Source organism: Coptis chinensis, chromosome 7 (genome assembly GCF_015680905.1).
Source record: "Coptis chinensis isolate HL-2020 chromosome 7, ASM1568090v1, whole genome shotgun sequence".
Taxonomy (NCBI): domain Eukaryota; kingdom Viridiplantae; phylum Streptophyta; class Magnoliopsida; order Ranunculales; family Ranunculaceae; genus Coptis; species Coptis chinensis.
This window is the reverse complement of record NC_141462.1, coordinates 63,751,197-63,771,684: the sequence shown is the minus strand read 5'-3', so window position 1 is coordinate 63,771,684 and position 20,488 is coordinate 63,751,197. Positions and strand designations below refer to the sequence as shown.

At 43.4% G+C, this 20,488-nt stretch overlaps 2 protein-coding genes and 1 non-coding gene across 3 annotated transcripts; all 3 read right to left on the bottom strand.

The window, feature by feature from the left end:
• Positions 1-7,710: 7,710 nt before the first annotated feature.
• LOC147488372 (uncharacterized) lies at positions 7,711-8,811 on the bottom strand. The gene is made up of 2 exons (XM_086573117.1): positions 8,686-8,811; positions 7,711-8,161 (listed from the first exon to the last, which is right to left on the bottom strand). The coding sequence occupies exon 2, from the start codon at positions 8,154-8,156 to the stop codon at positions 7,755-7,757; it is 402 nt and encodes a 133-aa protein (XP_086429243.1). The 5' UTR covers positions 8,157-8,161; positions 8,686-8,811; the 3' UTR covers positions 7,711-7,754.
• A 1,032-nt stretch (positions 8,812-9,843) lies between these two features.
• On the bottom strand, positions 9,844-9,930 carry TRNAM-CAU (transfer RNA methionine (anticodon CAU)). The gene is given in 2 exon segments: positions 9,844-9,879; positions 9,893-9,930. It is a non-coding gene; the product is annotated as a tRNA-Met (tRNA).
• An 8,065-nt stretch (positions 9,931-17,995) lies between these two features.
• LOC147488370 (uncharacterized) lies at positions 17,996-20,406 on the bottom strand. The gene is made up of 2 exons (XM_086574357.1): positions 20,033-20,406; positions 17,996-19,334 (listed from the first exon to the last, which is right to left on the bottom strand). The coding sequence occupies exons 1-2, from the start codon at positions 20,404-20,406 to the stop codon at positions 17,996-17,998; spliced, it is 1,713 nt and encodes a 570-aa protein (XP_086430483.1).
• Positions 20,407-20,488: the final 82 nt, after the last annotated feature.

The window sequence follows — 20,488 nt, the reverse complement described above, 5'->3', positions numbered from 1 at the left end:
TGACACCTAAACAAACTCAAAATTATTAGAGCATTTATAAGTTTTGGATTAGGCTAATATTTTGTAGATATGATCTCTTAACTATTCTAAACATTGTCACAAATAATCAAAAAAATCAAAAATTTCTAAACTTACCAAATATGGTATCAAAAATAGTGAAAATGAACGGTCTACAATTAGCCAAATTTTATAAATTGTTAACTACATTTGGCAAGTTTGGATTTTTTGATTTTTTTGATTATTTGTGATAATGTTTAGAATAATTAGGAAATTATATCTACAAAATATTAGTTTAATCCGAAACTTATAAATGCCCTAACGATTTTGAATTTGTTTACGTGTCAAAGATAAAATATGTCCCTAAAACCCTCCCTATTTTCTTTATCTTTTTTATTGTTAAACATTTCAAACAAAATTAAAAGATGAAAACCAAAGAAAAATATTACTAAAAATAAAAACTTATCCGGTAGTACGAGCGGTTGGTCCAGTAGCTTAAGTTCACGAAGTGGCCTAATCAGTTTCTGTTGTCCACAAATTTAATGTATGTCCACAAATTCAATCTCAAATTTTTGGAGGGCGAGACGCATATATATATATATATATATATATATATTGAGGAATTTATGTACTATCTTTTCCATGGAAAATTTTCTATCTAGAGATAACAGGCGGTAGGGATGGTCATTTAGCTACCCAAGTCGAATTTTGCTATACTTGAGCTTGACTCGAACATGCAGAAGCTCGATTCGAACTCACCTTCGAGCTTTAATATTGGAGCTCAAGCTCGACTCGTCTAATTCTACTAATAGCTCGAGCTCGATTCGGCTCAACTCGTTTTACACTTCAAGCTCGAGTTCAGTTATGCTCGACTCGAAAAATTTATATATAAAACATTAAAACTAGTATAAATTGTAAATTATAATTGGGTATAAAATATAAAATGACGTATAAATTATATACTACGTATGGGCTTATAAAACGAGTATCTCGTGATCTACTCGAGCTCGAATAACTCACGAGTAGCTTGCGAGCTACTCGAACTATTAAATTAAGCTCAAGCTTAACTCATACTTTTATGCGGACGGGTTTGAGTCGAGTCTTCGACGAGCCGAGCTCGAGCCGACTCGAAATTGGAAGTCATTTTAGCGAGAAATAATAGTTTTTTATTTATTTATAGGAAAGCGGGGTTTTAAGAGATCCCCTACCCCTTTTCATTAGTCATATAAAATATAGCTGTGGTTACATCCTTGAGTACTTCCTCCCTATTGCATCCTCATATACATTCTAATATCCTCTTTCTACTAGTTTTACCGTTGGTATATTATATAATTAGCTGCTAGAGCATCAGCTAACTTATTGAACTCCCTATACACTTGTCTAATACTAAACTCTTCCCTTATTTGTGTGCGAAAAAAAAATACTAAACTCTTCAAACTGGTTCACCAAATGCTTGATCCTGTCCATCAATGTGGTTTGCTTGCCATGGGTGCCCTTGATTCTTCATATAAGCTATCACATTATCTGAGTCTGTTTGCGCGCTTATCTTCCTTGTATCATGCTTCAAAGCCATTTCCAGTCCACATTGCGGCCCTTGTAACTCTACTAATGCCCAATAGAAATGTAATCTGATTTACAATGGCTTGCTATAATAACTTGTCCACTGTCCATCTCGAATTGCAGCTGCCCATCCACCCAATCTCCGTTGAACTGTACCATCCGTGTTCAGATTATAAACTCTTCTTGTGCCCTCTCCCAAACACACATAATAGTGTTCTGTTTTGTAGCTTCGACATCCATGTTCCATACTGTAGGATTTTATCGATATCTCATGCATGATTCCTACGATATATACAATTACGTTATACCACATGCATAAAATAGCGCAGCGGAAACAGAAGATCGTACCTTGGTCACAGCTTTCAATTTGAAGTTCCAAGCTTTGATCTACAGGAGAAGATGTTCTTGGCACACTCAAGATCTTCTTCTTCTTAACTTTGCTGGAGTCAAGTTCCAACCACGAACGGGAAGCAACCTTTTCTTTTCACGAACCAAGAACCAAGAACTGACAATGGCTCGGGAGGATACCACCTATGGAATCTCCATAAATTACTGGCTTCTACTTTAGAAAATGTTGGAGGCTGCCATTAAAGGAGAGAGAGCTTTTCTTGTTGTTCGGATGATTCATATGTGAGAGGTGGGGGGTCTATTTATAGAGGTTCCCACCTCCTCAATATTGGATAGGATAGAGTCCTATACTCATCTAATATCTGATAGGATAGAGTCATATACTCATCTAATATCTGATAGGATAGAATCCTATACTCATCTAATATCTGATAGGATAGAGTCCTATACTCATCTAATATCAGATAGGATAGAGTCCTATACTCAGTGGTTTATCCTTATCTTGGTGGGCGTCTATCCAACCTTATTTCCAACATCTCCCACTCGCAACGCCAACGCGGGGAAGAAGGTTTCTAAGAGAAGCATTCAAGTAGAATGCTTAGCCATTTGTGTGTCTCACACGGCAAATGGTTCGTGTGACCCTAGCACACGTATCATGATATCTCGTGAAGTAGCAAGTCGTAATGAAAAGCCGCGACCGCGGTGATCTACCATGAAAGTGATCTTAAAGAAGATGAATCCGAAAACCTAATATCCGGAGGTGTGTGTGTATACCCCAAGATCTGTTTGTTTCATCACTTTGACAAATAGCACTCATCCCTATGAGTCCACACCATAAAAGTCAAAAAACGTATCACATGATTCACAATTATCATCAATTGTCACGCCGTAGAATCCCGGTGATTGTGTTATAAACCTTCAGTTCTTTTACCGCTTTGCACGCAAGTCATTGTCGTCGAGTTCTACCAACTTCCCAAGATGCATCCAAAAATTACCTTTTAGTAAGAGCTTGTGGGGAGCAAACCAAAGTTACGAGTAGTCCTATTATTTTCTTGACAAGGTCAAAAGTTCAAGGAGGGTACCATTCGATATGTTTTAAACAAAAAATATATCAATAGAGCTCACATAGCAAGAATTTTAGGGATATTTCTTTTCTTGCTCTCAGGTGGTCAACTATACACATGTTGTGTATAGTATCTAATTTGTCATGGCAAGAGTATCTAATTTGTTTACTCAACAATAGATATCTGTATGTCCACTCATACCATGCAAGTGTTGTCATCCCTAATGACAATTCCAAAGATACTATGCTCCCACTTGGCAACAACCGTTTGTAGGTTTAGACAGAATCTTCCCTATGAAGCTGTTTCTTCTTATCCATTTATAAGAAGGGGCATGACTCGGCACTAGGTCCACCCTTCCTATAAGGTTTAGTGACTTGTCAAGCTAAACTCCCACTGTTTAAAATGGAAGTGACTGTTCATGTGAGTGAACCAGTCAACCCTACTGACATACATCTGAGATGATAAACAGTATAATGAGAATGTAATCGATCTGGAAAGAATGCACTTTTATTCATTAAACCATCAAAGTGTTCTTAACATAATCACATCCTCTTTAACCCAAGCATTTTTACATGTGCAAGGAAGAGTTCCTTTGGAATAGGTTTGGTCAGTGGATCCGCAACCATCTGATCAGTGGATATATGTTTTAAAACCACTTTCTTCTTCAATATCATTTGTCGTACGTAGTGGTATTTTAACTCTATATGCTTGGTTCTTCCATGGTACTTTGGATCTTTAGCATATGCAAGAGCAGCCATGCTGTCAGTCCAGATGTGAACTGGTTCAGCAGCTCTTGAGAACACTGACAAGTGTTTGATGAATCGTCTGAGCCACACAGCCTCCTGTGGCGCAAGCAACATCATGATATACTTTCGGCTTCCATAGTTGAAAGTGCTATGGAAGTTTGCTTCTTCTTTGCTCCAGGATATAGCACCTCCATTCATTATGTAGGTATATCCCGAAGTTGACTTCCTCTCATCAAGGTCTCGGCCCGGTCGGCATCGGAGTTACCCAATCACTTAAGATCTTTCCCTTGGTAGACAAGTGAGTAGTCCACGGTGCCTTTTAGATACCTCATTATCTTCTTGGATGACCTTCCAAAGGATTAATGCGACCCGTGGATTTGTTTGGAACCTTGATACTAACCCAACTGCATAGCAGATGTCCGCCTTGTACCTGACATTGCATACATAAGGCTTCCATTTCCCGACGGCTTGAGTATGGTACATTTTGATAGCCTAAGTTTGATGAGGATTCTTGGGGAGACATTTTAGAACTCAAAGACTCTCCTAGACTTACTGGGAGATCTACTTGCTTACAATCAGTCATGTTGAATCTTTCCAAAACCTTCTTGATATATGTCTCCTGAGACAAAGATAACAAGCGTTTGGGCCGATCCGCGAGTTTTTTTTTTAACTCCTAAGACATAACTAGCTTCACCCATGTCCTTCATTTCAAGTTTAATGACAACCACTCCATAGTGGAATTTATCAATGCCTTATTGTTACCTGCTAACAAAATGTCATCCACATATAGAGATAGAATCACAAAACCATTTTTTAGATGTCTTGACATATACGCAATGGTCCTCATTTACCATTTCAAATTTGTCTTGAAGCATTGCTTCATGGAATCTCAGATTCCACTGTCTAGAGAGGCCCTGTTTTTAAACCATATATGGATCTCTGCTCAGTTTACACACTTTGTGTTCCCGACCCTTGATTGAAAAACCAAATTGGGTTGATCCATATAGATTTTCTCTTGTAATTCTCCATTGAGAAAAGCAGTTTTGACATCCATCGTAAAGCTCTAAATCTAAATGGGCAACCATTGACAAGAGGAGACGTATGGAGGCAAATCTCACTACTGGTGAGAAGGTGTCCTCATAGTCTATTCCTTCTTTTTGGGTGTAACCTTTTGCAACAAGCCTAGCTTTGAATTTGTCTATGTTCCCTTCTGCATTTTTCTTGATCTTGAGAACCCACTTGTTCCCAATAGATCTCCTGTTTGGAGGTAGATCAACTAAGTCCCATACTTTGTTTTTTCATCGACTCCAATTCTTCCTTCATAGCTTCCATCTACTTACTTTTATTGGACCCGAAATAGCCTCCTTGAACGTTTTAGGTTCATCGATATTTCTCGTAAGTGCATTGGTCATATTTATCTCCCCTTCAATCTCAAACCGGCGTTTGGGGATATGGCCTCTAACACTCTTTTCGAGGTTGGGATTGATCAATCATTTGACCAATGCCATTGTTACTAGAATCGGGGTTGATGAAAGTTTCATCTTCGCCTTTTGTTCATCAGCCAGTTATAAGGTTATCAACTTCGTAGTTGTATACCCTTATCAACCTCACCCCTCATTGGGTATTGATCCTCTAAGAATCGGCGTTACGTGCTTCTATTTCTCGTGACATGCCCTTGAGTATCCTCCCCCTAGGAAGACATACCCCTTAGAAGTCTCAATCGTATCTTATAAAGATACACTTTTTCCGAGAGCACTCAACTTTCCAAATTCTCGATTTTGAGAAGTGACAAAGGCAAAGACACTCCCATGGTCTAAGGTAGTTCAAAACGGGTTGTCTACCAAATCCATAGTTCATAGGGTGTTTTGTCAGCAGTTTTTGAAGGAACTAGGTTAAGTATGTGCTTGCAGCCGTTAACAATGCATCACCCCAAAATGAGATAGGCAAGTTAGCCCGAGCCATCATAGATCTAACCATGTCCGGGGGGTTCTATTCCTTCTCTCGAGACATCATTCTCTGCGGGGTATAAGGAATAGTTAGTCATCTAACTATACCCTTATTTTCACAAAGTTCCTTAAACTCATCGTAAAGATATTCACGTCCCAGCGGTGGGTTCTTTAGGCCTTTATTGTCCTATCAAGTTGATTCTCAACTAGGTTCTTGTACTTTTAAAACAGTCCAAAGGCGCCCTGATTTGTGAGACATCAAGTACACGGGTCCCATAACATGTATAGTCATCCGTGAAGGTAATGAAATACAAAGCCCCATGCCTTGTTTTACATTCATTGGTCCACGGATGTCCGAGTGAATAAGTTGTAAAGGATAAGTTACCCTTTGGGCTTTCCCAAAAGGTTTCTTGGTGGCTTTTCCAAAGAAGACAACTTTCACAGGTTTCCATTTTAACAGGGTTAAGTTACCTAACAACCCTCCCCTTGCTAAAAGCGGTCTATCCCATCATTGTCTAATATGTCCTAGTCTAGCATGCTACAATTGGCAACCAACCATTTTAGACATAAAAAACTTCAGTTTGTGCTAAGTGTAATGTCATAAAAGAATTCATTAAATAAGCATGACCTATCAAACTCATTATTTAAAGATATCTCAAGCGAGTTCGGGAAAAATTAAACACATAGGATTCTTGAAGTAATTTCAAAACTGATAAAAAGATTTCTCCTAATTGAGGGTACAAAGAGTACTTCTTCAATAAGGATGGATCTCCTACTCATGAAAATCCAACCTACAAGTGCACGTTGCCCAAAACATCAGCTACACTTTGGTTTCCCATGTGGACTCTCCGAGTTCCTTGTGGAAGTTTCCGAAATCTTCAAACAGGGACCTATCCTAGCTTATGTGGTGCATGTTTGCTGAATCTACAATCCAATATTGTGATGAATCGACAACATGACAATACTTATCACATTGATTGATGATTAAAAGTAAAACTCACCTCGGAGAAGGACATGCCCTAGCATAGTGTCCCATCGATGACAACGAAAGCATTCAACACTAGTCATGTCTATCGACTTCCTAGGTTTCTTTTGCTGTGGGTTAGGCTTGGCCTTTTCCTTGCCTTTCCCTTTTCCACTTTTCTTGTTCCAAGGAGCCTTCCTCTTTTTGGAGTTGACAACATTTGCTTCAGTTTGAACAACAGGCTTTTCATTGAGAAGCCTTTGTTCCTCAAGCTTACATTTCCTTTGCACCTGTGCAAAGTTTGTGATACTGTCGTCATGCGTCAAGATAAGACGAAATTGTTCCCAAGTTTAAGGTAAAGACCTAATGACAGCTTGAATTTGTTGTTCATTTGACAGGGCCTGTCTTGCTTGGGCTAACTCAGCAACCATGTTTCTCATCACCGTGCAATGTTGTGTCATAGAGGTATAGGGTAGCTTGATAAATTTGTCAAAGCTCATTTGTAGCCTCCTCAGCTGTGCAGTAGTCGTACCCCCAAGGTCCGCCTTTACTGCTTCCCATAGCTCTTTAGTCGATCCAAGGCCATCATACAGCATCATGAAGTCATTCCTCATGGTGCCAAGTATGGCAATTCGGGCAACATTATCTTTGCTTGTATACTCATTGTACTTCTTAAGTACAGCAAAGATAAGCGACTTGTGTTAATCCTTCAAATGTAGGTTTCTCTCTTGTCTCGGTTATTACATCAATGACCTTCCTATCTCGCGAGAATTAGCCTAACTTTCTTAGACCAAAGTTCGTAATTCTTATCGTTTAACAAGTCCTTTTCGTAGCATCGTAACGGGATTTTCCATCGGGTGCCATTCTATCAAGTTTGAATTCCAAAAATAAGATACTAGGAATAAGAATCATCTCTTAAATTAAATCTAAGTAATCCACATTTTCACATATGAGATGATCATGATAATCTGCTAGCATGATTCTAGCCATTAAATAAAATCAATGCATTTGACTATCAATAACATAGAATATGCAAAAATCTACTACTTAAATTTCCATTTCATAAAATTGTTTCTACAAAAAGAGTTTCCTATCTTTCAAAAAACAATGTAGAACTAAACAGAGCTAGTCAACCATGAACATAGAAGCGTCCTGGGTGCCCAGGGGAGTCATCCTCATCCTCACAGTCACTATCAGCCATTTGAAAATTACTAGCCACTTCCTCTGTTTCCCCGTGAGGTGGGAAAATAAACCCTGATGACACATCATATGGATTTGGTTCCTTAGCATCGTCCCATAATCGATGTAGGAGAGATTTAAGTGGTCGAGCCTCATTCCTATCCTGAATATGACTGGGGCTCTTTGGTGTATATTCTGGTGATGGTGGCTCTGTCTCTATCTTATCAGATTTCAAGACAGTACTCTTGAAAGTTCTCCTATATTGCTTAGCAGTCATGCGTTTCTTGGAAGCCCGTCTCCCAAGATCTGGTTCAGTTTTCCTACAAGTTTCGGGTCTATGTGACTTAGGCATTGTGCCTTAGTTTTCATATGACCGTTGATAGAAAACAAACAATTTTATATACATGCAATAGTAAAAATCCAGATTCAAATAATTACTGCATGGTAAAAATAAACATCCTAATGTCAATTTTAAATTGTGGAAAAATACATGTGAAAAAAAAATCTTAAAATTTATAGAGAAATAATCTCAGAAATAAATTTCCATGTAAAAATTTCTAAGAAAAAAAATTTCCTAGGAAAAAATTTCCACTAATTATTTCCCATAAATAATTTATTTTTGCAAAAAAATTAAGCAATATCTAATTAATTTTAAACAACCTAATTATTTAAAAATTAATTAAAAGATTTTGAAAAAACCGCAGTTTTTCAAAAATTGTAGATCACAAGATCAAAACCGCAAACAAAAACATGCAAACCATGGAAAACTGGCTCGATGCCAATGTAGGATTTTATCGATATCTCATGCATGATTCCTACGATATATACAATTACGTTATACCACATGCATAAAATAGCGCAGCGGAAACAGAAGATCGTACCTTGGTCACAGCTTTCAATTTGAAGTTCCAAGCTTTGATCTACAGGAGAAGATGTTCTTGGCACACTCAAGATCTTCTTCTTCTTAACTTTGCTGGAGTCAAGTTCCAACCACGAACGGGAAGCAACCTTTTCTTTTCACAAACCAAGAACCAAGAACTGACAATGGCTCGGGAGGATACCACCTATGGAATCTCCACAAATTACTGACTTCTACTTTAGAAAATGTTGGAGGCTGCCATTAAAGAAAAGAGAGCTTTTCTTGTTGTTCGGATGATTCATATGTGAGAGGTGGGGGGTCTATTTATAGAGGTTCCCACCTCCTCAATATTGGATAGGATAGAGTCCTATACTCATCTAATATCAGATAGGATAGAGTCATATACTCATCTAATATCTGATAGGATAAAGTCCTATACTCATCTAATATCAGATAGGATAGAGTCATATACTCATCTAATATCTGATAGGATAGAGTCCTATACTCATCTAATATCAGATAGGATAGAGTCCTATACTCAGTGGTTTATCCTTATCTTGGTGGGCGTCTATCCAACCTTATTTCCAACACATACTTGCATAACTCGATCTCTTTCGGGTCCTGGATCCATCTTGTATTTAATTGAGTGCAACTTAATATTTGCATCATTGAATACCAATTGAGCCACTTGCAAAGCAGTACAAGACATACTATCAAAGATTCTTGAGTTGCGTTCCTTCCAAATCCAATATAAGAAGGCTTATTGCATCTTGCTTTACCCCCTTACCTGATCCTACTATTTTCATCCATATCAGTTCATTCTGCCATGTGTCAACCCTCTGTCTTCCGAAACATCCAGCTTATGAACGAATGCAGAGGAATTCTATTTGGAACTAGTGATGGGACACTGGAATCAGCAGTGGAAACTAGTACGTAGGATGTTTTGTCGTGAGCAGAGTAACCACTAACCAAGCAAGTACCATATTCATTCTAATAAAAAGTTATATTCTTCATGTAACACGTTAAGCACATTGATGATTTCAAGTGCTAAAAGAGGCATGCTTTCAGTATTAGTCTCAGCATTGTAGACAAAATAAAAAATCAATGCGGTGCGCATGGATCGAACACGCGACCTTCAGATCGACGCTCTCCCAACTGAGCTATCCCCGCAAATATTAGGTGGGGTGAGAGAGGTTCGAACTCTCGACCTTAGGATCACTCTTTCTAGCTATGAGACCTACGCGCTAGCCAACTGCGCCACCACCCCTTTGTTGTTTAGGCCTTACCATCTTTTGCTACTAATTTGTGTTTTATAAAAGGAACTTGTAAAAGAGCGTTTTGGTTTTCCTTAGTGTTTGCGATGGGAGAGGGAAGAGGGTTGAGATTTTCTGGAGGGACTGAGTTCGCTTGTGAGCGAGCTGCCTACGTATCCTCTTTTTAGTATTTTCTCTTTTCCGAGAGAGAGGAATCAGGTCCGACGTAGTTCAAATAGGTGGTATTTATAGGCTTGAGGAAATGTCAATCCGGGGGACATGTGTGTCTTGTGCACACGTGTAAGGTGGAGATCGTGAATGAGTGTTGGGCTGGTTGTATTAGAAGTCATGTGCTGATTGGGAGTTGGCGCGGTCGCCCCTATTTCCCGATGGTGGGAAATACAAGTAAGATTTTGGTAATGATTACCCCTGGTGGTCATCTTATCCGAGGCGTTCTGTCTCTTGCAATGCATTCGTACTGAGACATCTTTGTTCATACCACCTACCTGAAAGGAACTGCTCACAGATCGGTCTTGGAGGTCGATGTCCTAAGTTCGCTCATGCTGCGCACATGTGTGTTCACAAGGGAGCTGCTCACAGGTCGGTCTCGAAGGTCGATGTCCTGAGTTCGCTTATGCTCCACACGTGCATGATAACTTTATGAGGATATCACTCCCCTACACAGCCCCCTCTCAGTAGAGTGTTTATGTCACGGGAAACGTTCTGCTGAGAGAAAAATGAAAGAACGTGTGGAACATGAGCGACCTGTGGTGGACGACCCGACGGGGATGGCGCCACTTTTGAATCATGTGGCCTGACAATTTGGCGGGAAAGGGAAGTGGTGGCGTGATGTGCACGTGACAGAATCGTAGCAGTTGAGGAAGAAACGTGTCGATGCGTTATACGGAACTGCTGAAAAGACAGTATCTTGGAACACGTGTGCGGGCTAGAGCATAGGCTGTAATCATAACTTCTTGGTAACTGAACAGGCGATTTATAAAAAATCAAATTTGGGACAATCAAAAAAGGTATTTTGTGTTTGCTTCTTCCGCAAAAATGCAAGCTAGGGTTCCTCAGGTGAGTGCTTTTGTTGCTTTATCTTTGGATTTTCACTTTGCATTCCTCTCTTTCAAGTGTGATTCGGTAAATACGTAGGTCATTGTAAGGTTGTAAGGTTTAAGCTTGAGTATTTGATAAAAAAAAACTTGTTAGAATGTCTGATTCTGATGATACTCGATCAAAGGAAGTTCGGGAGATATCATTAAGTTGCGGAGAGTATAAGGACGAAGAAGCAGTAAGTGTTGGCATTGAGGCTGAGTTGGATGAGGAAGCTAGGGTAGATGAGGGAAATACCCGATCTAGGTTAGAAGGTGGCGTGGCCAGTACGTTAGGTCGAGGGGAGATGTCGTCATCAAGTGACGTGCCCCTTAGAAGTGTAAACCGTCGTGCTGCAAACTCGTTCCCCAAACTGAGGGCAGCGTATGGGATTAATGTCCCCGACCTAGAGATATACGAACCACGGTTGAGTGAAAATGTTCGTAGTGAGGAGTACAACCCGCCGAATGGTGGAATAATAATCTGTGAGGGCCAGCTGAGAGCGCATATGCAAATACCGTTCTCGAAACTGGTATGTGACTTCTTGGCCCATTGTTGGAAGTCTCCTTGTCAGTTCGTGGGTAACACCGGCGATTGTTTAAGGTGTTTGACCAGTTGAATGCGAGTGGGGAATACGACATAGGGGTAGCCGACATAGTTGAGCACTATGTTGTAAGGCGATCTGGTAATTTGAACTTTAGCTTGCAAACAATGACGACGCGTTCTGCTGTGATCGATGGTGTAAGCAACGAAGCCTGGACAAAGAGGCCGTTGCTGCTAGTTGGCAACTACTGTGCGAACGGGTGTAGATTGCAAACTAGGATTTGTAACATATCCGGTGGGTAGGAATATTTTTCTGTTGTTACTTTATTTAACAACTGATAGTTGTTCTAACAGGCCCTTGTCTTGCATTGGCTGCAGAGTTTTCTGTGAAGAAGCGAACTAATCGTGGGGAGATAGAGAGGTTCGCTCGGCTGACGCGTGAAGAAAAACAAGTGAAGTTGCCTGAAGTTGCACATTTCTTTGTGGAGAAGGGTAGGCCTGCGATTCGGGAAAAAAGGAAGGCGCAAAAAGATCGAGCTCGAGGTCAGACAAGGGAAGAGGCGATGGAGGCACGAACGAGTGACTTGGTAATGCGAGAAGAGAGGCAACGGGCACATGGCGGCGCGAGGCGACCTGCTAGAGGTGGTGCCTCGGGGGCTGGAGGATCGATCCCCGAAGGGGTTCGATCGATGCGCGCTGGTTGGAAACGGTGGTTTTCAACCCTGCGAGGCGGTAGGGTCGGAGAAGGGCGCGCTATGCGGCACCGAGGAAGACGCCGCTCGAAAGTCACGAAAGTAGCGCGGCATGCTCTTGGGAAAACTCTAAGCGGGGGGGGATAGTTTAGGGTTTTAGGGTCCCTTCGGCTGACGCGTGAAGAAAAACAAGTGAAGTTGCCTGAAGTTGCACATTTCTTTGTGGAGAAGGGTAGGCCCTGCGATTCGGGAAAAAAAAAGGCGAAAAAGCTCGAGCTGAGGTCGGACAAAGGGGAGAGGCGATGGAGGCGCGGAGCGAGTGACTTGGTAATCTTGAGAAAGGAGCGGGCACATGGCACATGGTTGGCGACCTGCTAGAGGTGGTGGTGCCTCGGTGGAGGATCGAAGCCCGATCCCGAAGGGGTTCGATCGATCGCTGTGGAGTTGGAAACGGTGGTTTTCAAACCCTCGCCGGGAAGCAGGTCGAGAAGAGGCCGCGCTATGCGGAAAACGCTCGAAGTTGGCTCTTAGGAAAGCTGGTTTCGTTCGGGATAGTGGCCGGGGCTATGGTTTCTCGCCGTAGTGGAGCGCGGCCTGAGCAGGTTATGGACTTGGCCACTTTTGGGGCGGGGTCTAGTGTGCCTCGACGGGGCGTGAATCCAGTCCGGTGGCGAAAGCGAAAGCTCCGTGTAAGGCGAGTGGAAAGGCTGTTGTGGCTGCTGACGAGCTAGAGGGACAGTTTGTGTTCCTGGACGAGCATGAGGCGCAACGAACTGTGAAGCGAAGTGATTGTAGCTTCAGATCGAGTAAGATATCGGGTTGCCTGTTAGAACAGATAGCTCTGGATGGCAACCACAAGGAGCTGGATGAGAAAGGGTTGGCTGATAACTTGAGGCGAATGGAAATTGCACAATGTTTGGTACGCATGTCTATTTTCGTTTGATGTATCTGTTTTCGTATACACGCTATTATTTTGTGGCTATTAACCATGCGTGTGTTTTTGCAGCTAGTAAGTGGGTTTCAGAAATTGAAGGAGATTGCCCAGTTCGCGGAGGCAGATAGAGAAGCGGTGGTGAAGCTGTCTGATGAGCTGAAGAACGTCCAGGAGGCCTCGAAAATGGAACGTGAGGAACTGAAAGATCTGAAGAAAGCTCATCAAGCGCTGAGTCTGGCCAAGATGTTGAAAGACACTGAAGCCGAAGATCTGAGGCAAAAACTACAGGGAGCGGAAGAGAACGTCTTAGCAGCGACTGTGGAAATTGGTAGGCTGAACGATTATACCTTACACTGCAAGAAGGTTACTCAGGATGCTACCAAAGCCTATGACGTTTTGGATGCAAACTTCGTTGAACTTGAGGCGGACTACAACGCTTTGAAGACAGATCATGCATGATGTACATCACACATGGGGGTAGAACAGGTGCGGGGGAGAATTAGTAGTGCTCCTGCTGCTTCAGAGGTCGTGCCAGAGATTGCAATACCGCGAACTGATGCTGCGGCGCCTGATGTGCTGATGAGCTTAGACTTGGATGGAGTATCTGTTATGATGACTGGGAGGGATGCTGAGATTGATGAATCACTGGTGCCCGGAGAATTAATTGTTGAGCCCAGAGATGGCGATTTGTAAGTTTGTGATGTTATGCTGTCGGCTTATAAGCTGTGATACAATAGAACTGGTTTCCTGGGGTAACCCGGGCAGTTCGTCTTCTTAGTTGTATGTGCCAACACTGCGAGTGATCTGGTACCCCATTCTGTTTTGGGGTATTCATGTGAGGTCGAATATTGTTTAGTCGGGTTGGATTTCCTGAGTAGTCTCAGCAACCCGTGAACTGACTATATTTCCAACTTATTAGGACAGGTCGTTGTTTGTGTGTATGCCACGCTTGTTGTTTGTTCCTCTATTATGTATGAATCGCTTGCTTGACTATACTGCGTAGAACAAAGCATGGTGGGTGCATTGCAGTGACAATGTCCCTGCACATGATGGGGAAGCTTGCATGAGCGTCTTGTTGTTAAGTTGGTTGCAGCTGTGAGGTGGTGTTCGTAACGAGGCCACCAGGTCGCTGGATTCTGGTTCGTGAAGGAGGTCGAATCGTGTTGTGTTCAATGCCGCTAACGGCAATGTGCCCTCGCGTGCGTGACACGTGGAGGGAGACGAGCGGTTCAAGGAACATAATGATGGCGGGCAGATGGCGTTTGGCGTCTCAAAGGTAATTATGAGGCGCTTAGGAAAAGACGTTTCCTATTGAATAAAACTACTCATCAAAAATCAAAAAAGTATTTGCTCGTCGTCGTGCCTAAGCTTAAGTCTGTCTTCCCGCTTTGCTCTTTTGCTGTGTATCACCATCGTTGCTGCTCGTTTAGGTAAGTTCATTCTCCTCTGAGAGTGTTATTTCGTCGAGAAGAGTTTGGAATACAACTGTAGCTCATGTGACAGTACCTTTGTTTGCTAGGTTTTATCATGGCAAGGTGTCGTCCATTCATGAGGGGAGAAAAAAGCATGAGAGAAACGTCTCCTCTGATAATGGAGAGGATGGAGTTTGAACCTCACGTGCATGGTGATCGCGGGAAGAGAAAAGCTGCTGCTGTAGAGGCGAAGGGTCATAAACGACCTAGGAGGGCTGGACGTCCAGCTGGCGGCATTGTATTTAGGTCACCGTAGCGGGTAGGCGACACTGATCGTCACGCTGCGGAGTGTAGCGACCTGAGGCAAGGTCGGCCAGTCGCTGGTGAGAGTTCGTCCCCGCGGTGTGGTGATGTGGGGAGTGAATTTTACTACATGGGGAAGACAGGGAAGAAGCGTATGGTGAAACACTCAGATTGTAGCTTCCACTCGGCGCCCATAGCGACCAGCGTTCTGAAGAGGATCGTACTGGATGGTGATAAGGCAGAGGTGAAAGATGAGGACATGGATACATTGCTGGGGACGATGGATATGGCTGCTTGTTTGGTAAGATCAAGACACACTAGGTTGTTATGTCAGTTACTAAGGCAAACTGATTCTTTAACTTGCTTCGTGCAGTTTCTTGCAGGATATGATAAGTTGAAAGATGTTGTACAAAACACGGAGATGGATGACAACCCTCACGTCGAGCTAGGGTGTATGCGAGCTGCGTGGGGGGCAGACAAGAGAAAACTAGAAGTGATGACTACCAAGTACCAGAACGTGATGGCTGAGAATGTTGCGTTAGTGACTGACGTGACGGAGTTAGAAAGGGAATTAGCTGTGGTGACGGCTTATGCTAAGAAGTGTCAGAAGGTGACGCGTAAAGCGAAGAAGGCGTATACCGAAGCCTGTATCACCTACGCCGCTCTGGACGAGAAGTATGATGCGCTGAAGAAAGCGATTGTGAGCAATGAACGAGGGCATGAGATGCGTGTGATGCTGAGGTCGGCCCGGCATACTGCTTCGACTAGCGCGGCACCAGAAGATAAGCATGTCATAAGCGAGATTTGATGTCGTGATCTACTTTTGGCTCTGTCAACCATAAATTGTAAGTTCTATTTACATTTCCCTCTCTTATACGAGAGTTAACAATAGAGTTGTGTTTTCAGGCTTGCCTGAGCAGTTCGCCTTTTTCATGCAGAGAACTGGTTTCCACGAAAGTGGCAGTTCGATACTCTGTTAATCTTGTAATGAGCACCGATTTGGATTTTCTGGGTAATCCCAGCAGATCGGTGGATGTAGTTGTTATGACGAGTGGTCATATATTGTTATTGGTTATGCTGTGCTTGCATGTTACCGTGTACTTGTGTGTAACTAGCGTCCTGCTTATGATTCTATAAATAGACGTCCTGCCGTTTAGTCGACCCTAGAAATTTAGGTCCTCGACGTGACAGGGATTGGAGAGGTTATGTAGCCTGTGAGCTCCAGAGAGCTATCTACTCGCAGGGAGCGTTCTCGTTTAGTCGATCCTAGAAATATAGGTCCTCGACGTGTCAAGAATTGGAGAGGCTATGTAGCCTGTAAGCTCCAGAGAGCTGTCTGCTCGCAGGGAGCGTTCTCGTTTAGTCGATCCTAGAAATATAGGTCCTCGGCGTGTCAAGAATTGGAGAGGCTATGTAGCCCATGTAAGCTCCGAGAGAGCATGCGCTTTCGCGAGGAGCGTACTCGTTTAGTCGATCCTAGAAATATAGGTCCTCGACGTGTCAAGAATTGGAGAGGCTATGTAGCCTGTAAGCTCCAGAGAGCTGTCTGCTCGCAGGGAGCGTTCTCGTTTAGTCGATCCTAGAAATATAGGTCCTCGACGTGTCAAGAATTGGAGAGGCTATGTAGCCTGTAAGCTCCAGAGAGCTGTCTGCTCGCAGGGAGCGTTCTCATTTAGTCGATCCTAGAAATATAGGTCCTCGATGTGTCAAGAATTGGAGAGGCTATGTAGCCTGTAAGCTCCAGAGAGTTGTCTGCTCGCAGGGAGCGTTCTCGTTTATGAGAGCGTATGGCGCGTTAAGCGTATGAGAGCGGGGAAGTAGACTGGTCGTGGGTCGGATGCGAGCTGGAGGACATTTGGATGCCAGTACATGGAATAGCTTATACTAGGTGACATAAAAATTAAGCTGAAACTTATAGTGCTTAAAAAAATAGAATATACAACAACAAAGGTTTTAATTGATAAAAACGTTTCAGCAAATAAGTATTCCATGGGCAAGGTAACAATTTTCCTTCTTGAGTTTTTATCTAGTACGCTCCGTTGCCCACAACACGTTCTACTATGTACGGACCTTCCCAATTAGGGGCTAGTTTGGAATCGTCTTGCTTCTTTTTGAGCACCAGATCGCCAGGCTGGAATGATCGAGGATGCACTCATTTATTGTAGGAGTTCTTCAGGGTTTGTTGATAAGATGCGACTCTGATGGTAGCTAAGTCACGCCGTTCTTCGAGCAAATCGACCTCTCATGCTAAGACAGAATCATTGTGTCCGGTTTCCATGAGCTCGGATCGAGTCGTAGTGACTGTCAGCTCGGTGGGAATGACAGCTTCTGTGCCATAACACAAGGAGAATGGAGATTCGCCGGTACTGGACCGAGCTGTGGTGCGATGAGCCCACATGATGTTCTCCAACTGGTTCGGCCATCGACTCTTGTTCTTTTCAATCTTTTTCTTCAAATTTTCTAAAATGGCCTTGTTGCTGGCTTCCGCTTGACCATTACTCTGAGCGTACTGTGGAGTAGAAAATGCATGAACTATCTTCCACTTTGCTAGAAAGTCTTTAACTGTTCGGCCTTTAAATTGGGGTCCATTGTCCATGACGAGTGTATGTGGCAACCCAAATCGGGTGATGATATGAGTCCAGATGAAATTTCGGACATGCGATTCTTTGACATGTGCTAAAGGAATGGCCTCGACCTACTTTGTGAAATAGTCAGTTGCTGCTAAGACGAACCGAAAACCAGTGCTTTTCTGGGGGACGAATGGTCCCATAATGTCCATGCCCCACATGTGAAATGGCCATGGGCTTGCTATATTAATCAGCTCGCGTGCGGGCTGAATGATGTTGTGGCCGAATGTTTGACATTTTAAGCACTTGAGAACGTATGCTTTGGCATCGGTTTGCATACGGGGCCAAAAGTAGCCTTGGGAAATTGCCTTGTGGGCTAAAGAACGACCTCCGGCATGGTTTCCACATTCTCCCTCATGGATTTCGGCAAATATCAATTATCCCTGCTTTGGAGTAATACATCGCAAGTGCGGTCTACCAGCAGATTTTCTAAACAACTTATCATGTAACACGCAATAACGACGCGCTTGATATTAGATTTGCCTGGCTTTGGCACGCTCTATAGGGAGCGTGCCCTGTTGGATGTAGTCCATGAGGGGTTGCATCCAGGTCTGGCGCAACTGATCGGCTATAACTAGGGTATGTTCGACCTGGTATGCAGGTCGATCGACTACCTCAATGAGGAGTTGTCGTGGAGCACAACTCGGGGTTTGAGTGCCTAGGTAAGCTAGGCTGTCTGCGTGACGGTTCTCATCACGCAAAAAATGGTGTATGGTAGAATTCTTAAAAGAAGGCAATAAATGATGAACGACCTGAAGATACTTTGAAAGGTTACCTTCCTGAGTAGTGTACTCCTTAGCAATCTGGCGAACGACCAGTTGTGAGTCACTAAAGACTTGAAGCTCTTGCACACCGAAGCCATCATACGAAAGCCCATGATCGGTAACCAGACTCCCTTCGTTATTGGAAGATGCGAAGTCGAGTCGAACTGATTTTTCAACCATAACTCCTTCGGGGGACACTAAGACGACCCCGATGCCACTCCCTCCGGGATTGCTAGAGCCATCTACAAAGAGAGACCAGACTGATTTGACACGCTCTTTGACAACAGCGAGCTCCATCTCTGACTGCCAGTGTGGGTCCTTAACAGGGAAATCGGCGAGGAAATCGGCAACGACTTGACCTTTCTGAGAGGTGCGAGGTACAAACTCCATGTGGTGTTCTCCGAGCTCCTTGGCCCATACGGCCATACGAGTAGTTTTGTTTTCTTTGTGAAGGAGTTTCTTCAGTGGCAGGTCGGTCAATACGTTGATCGGATGTGCTTGAAAGTATGGCCTGAATTTCCATGCCGAATACACCAAAGCAAGTACGGCTCGTTCAAGGAAAGAATAATTCTTCTCAACTGGCGTGAGCGTCTTACTTGTGAAGTAGATCGGCTTTTTCTCTGAGTTGTTCTCCTCTTTAAAGAGAACTGAGTTGATTGCAAAATCTGATACTGCCAGGTAGAGCCCCAGTGTCTCTCCATCTACTGGTGTGGCTAAAACGAGAGGCGTGGTGAGATATTCTTTGAGGGTGGCGAATGCGTGATGGCATTGATCGTTCCATGAGAACTGCTCGCCTTTCTTATGGAGTTGTAGGAACGGACGACACTTGTCTGACGCCCTGGATATGAATCGATTAAGTGCAGCGACCATACCTGACAATTTCTGTATCTGCTTCTTTGTCTGTGGGTCAGGTATGTCTAAGAACGCTCTGATTTGGTCTGGATTCGCTTCGATCCCGCACTGTGACACCTGATATCCGAGGAATTTACCAGAGGACGCTCCAAAGAGGCATTTCTCTGGGTTCAACTTTATTCTAGTGCGGCGCAATCTGGAGAACGCTTGCTCAAGGTGAGTAATATGGTCAACTACTTTTTTGCTCTTGACGACCATGTCGTCGATGTAAACCTCCATGGTCTCTCCTAACATGTCCTGAAACATGTCAGTTACCAGACGCTGATATGTCGCTCCGGCATTCTTAAGGCCGAACGGGAGGACGTTATAACAATAAATTCCTTGTTCGGTAATGAACGAGGTATTCTCTTGATCTTCCTCAGCGAGTGGGATTTGATTGTATCCACTGTACGCATCCATAAAGGAAAGAAGTTCATGTCCGCAAGTCTGGTCGACAAGTCGGTCAATGCATGGCAGGGGAAAACTATCTTTCGGTGTTTCTTGATTGACATTCGTGAAATCGACGCAGAGGCGAACTGTGCCATTCTTTTTGGAGACCGCGACAATGTTAGCGACCCAATCGGGGTATTCCACCTTTCTGATGAAACCGACTTGCTTGAGTTTGTCGACTTCGTTATTAATGGCTTTCTACGAAGCCTTGAGAGATAACCGGGCGAGGTCATTTGCTTAACCGGCTTAGCATTAGGATTTACATTTAATCGATGACAGGCTACACTAGGGTCTATACCAGGCACATCGATATACGACCAGGCGAAAACATCTTTATTCATAGCCGGAAAGTTTACAAGTTGGGTCTTGAGTGTAGGGTCAAGGTTAACCCCTACATATACAAACTTAGGGTCATTATCAGTTCCTAAGTTGACCCGCTCTCTGTCGACCTGTTGGGGTGCTGGCCTGGGTGGCGACGCTTCTTCACGTGGAGGCACCGCAACGTCTTGAGGGAGAGTGCATCTATTCACCTGGACTGGATCGGCAGCTGTGGTGACGAGAACAGGAACTGGAATGGCTTCTGTGGGCATACTAAGAGGAGCTGTAGTAACTATCGGCAGGAAGACTTGAGGTGTAACACGTGTCTGTGAATCCATTGGAGCGGCAACGGCTGGATTGACTTCTGGAGTGTAAGTGGACGACTTCCTCTTCTTACTGGAGCCCCCAGCGTGCTGCTTGGATGTGTTGACTCTGACCTCTACAACCAGGTCTTTGGCCATGGTATAACTGATGGGTTCACTACTTGTGTGGAGTGGTGTACTGTCGGTCTTTCCGGCTGACAAGATTTGGTTACAATGATAT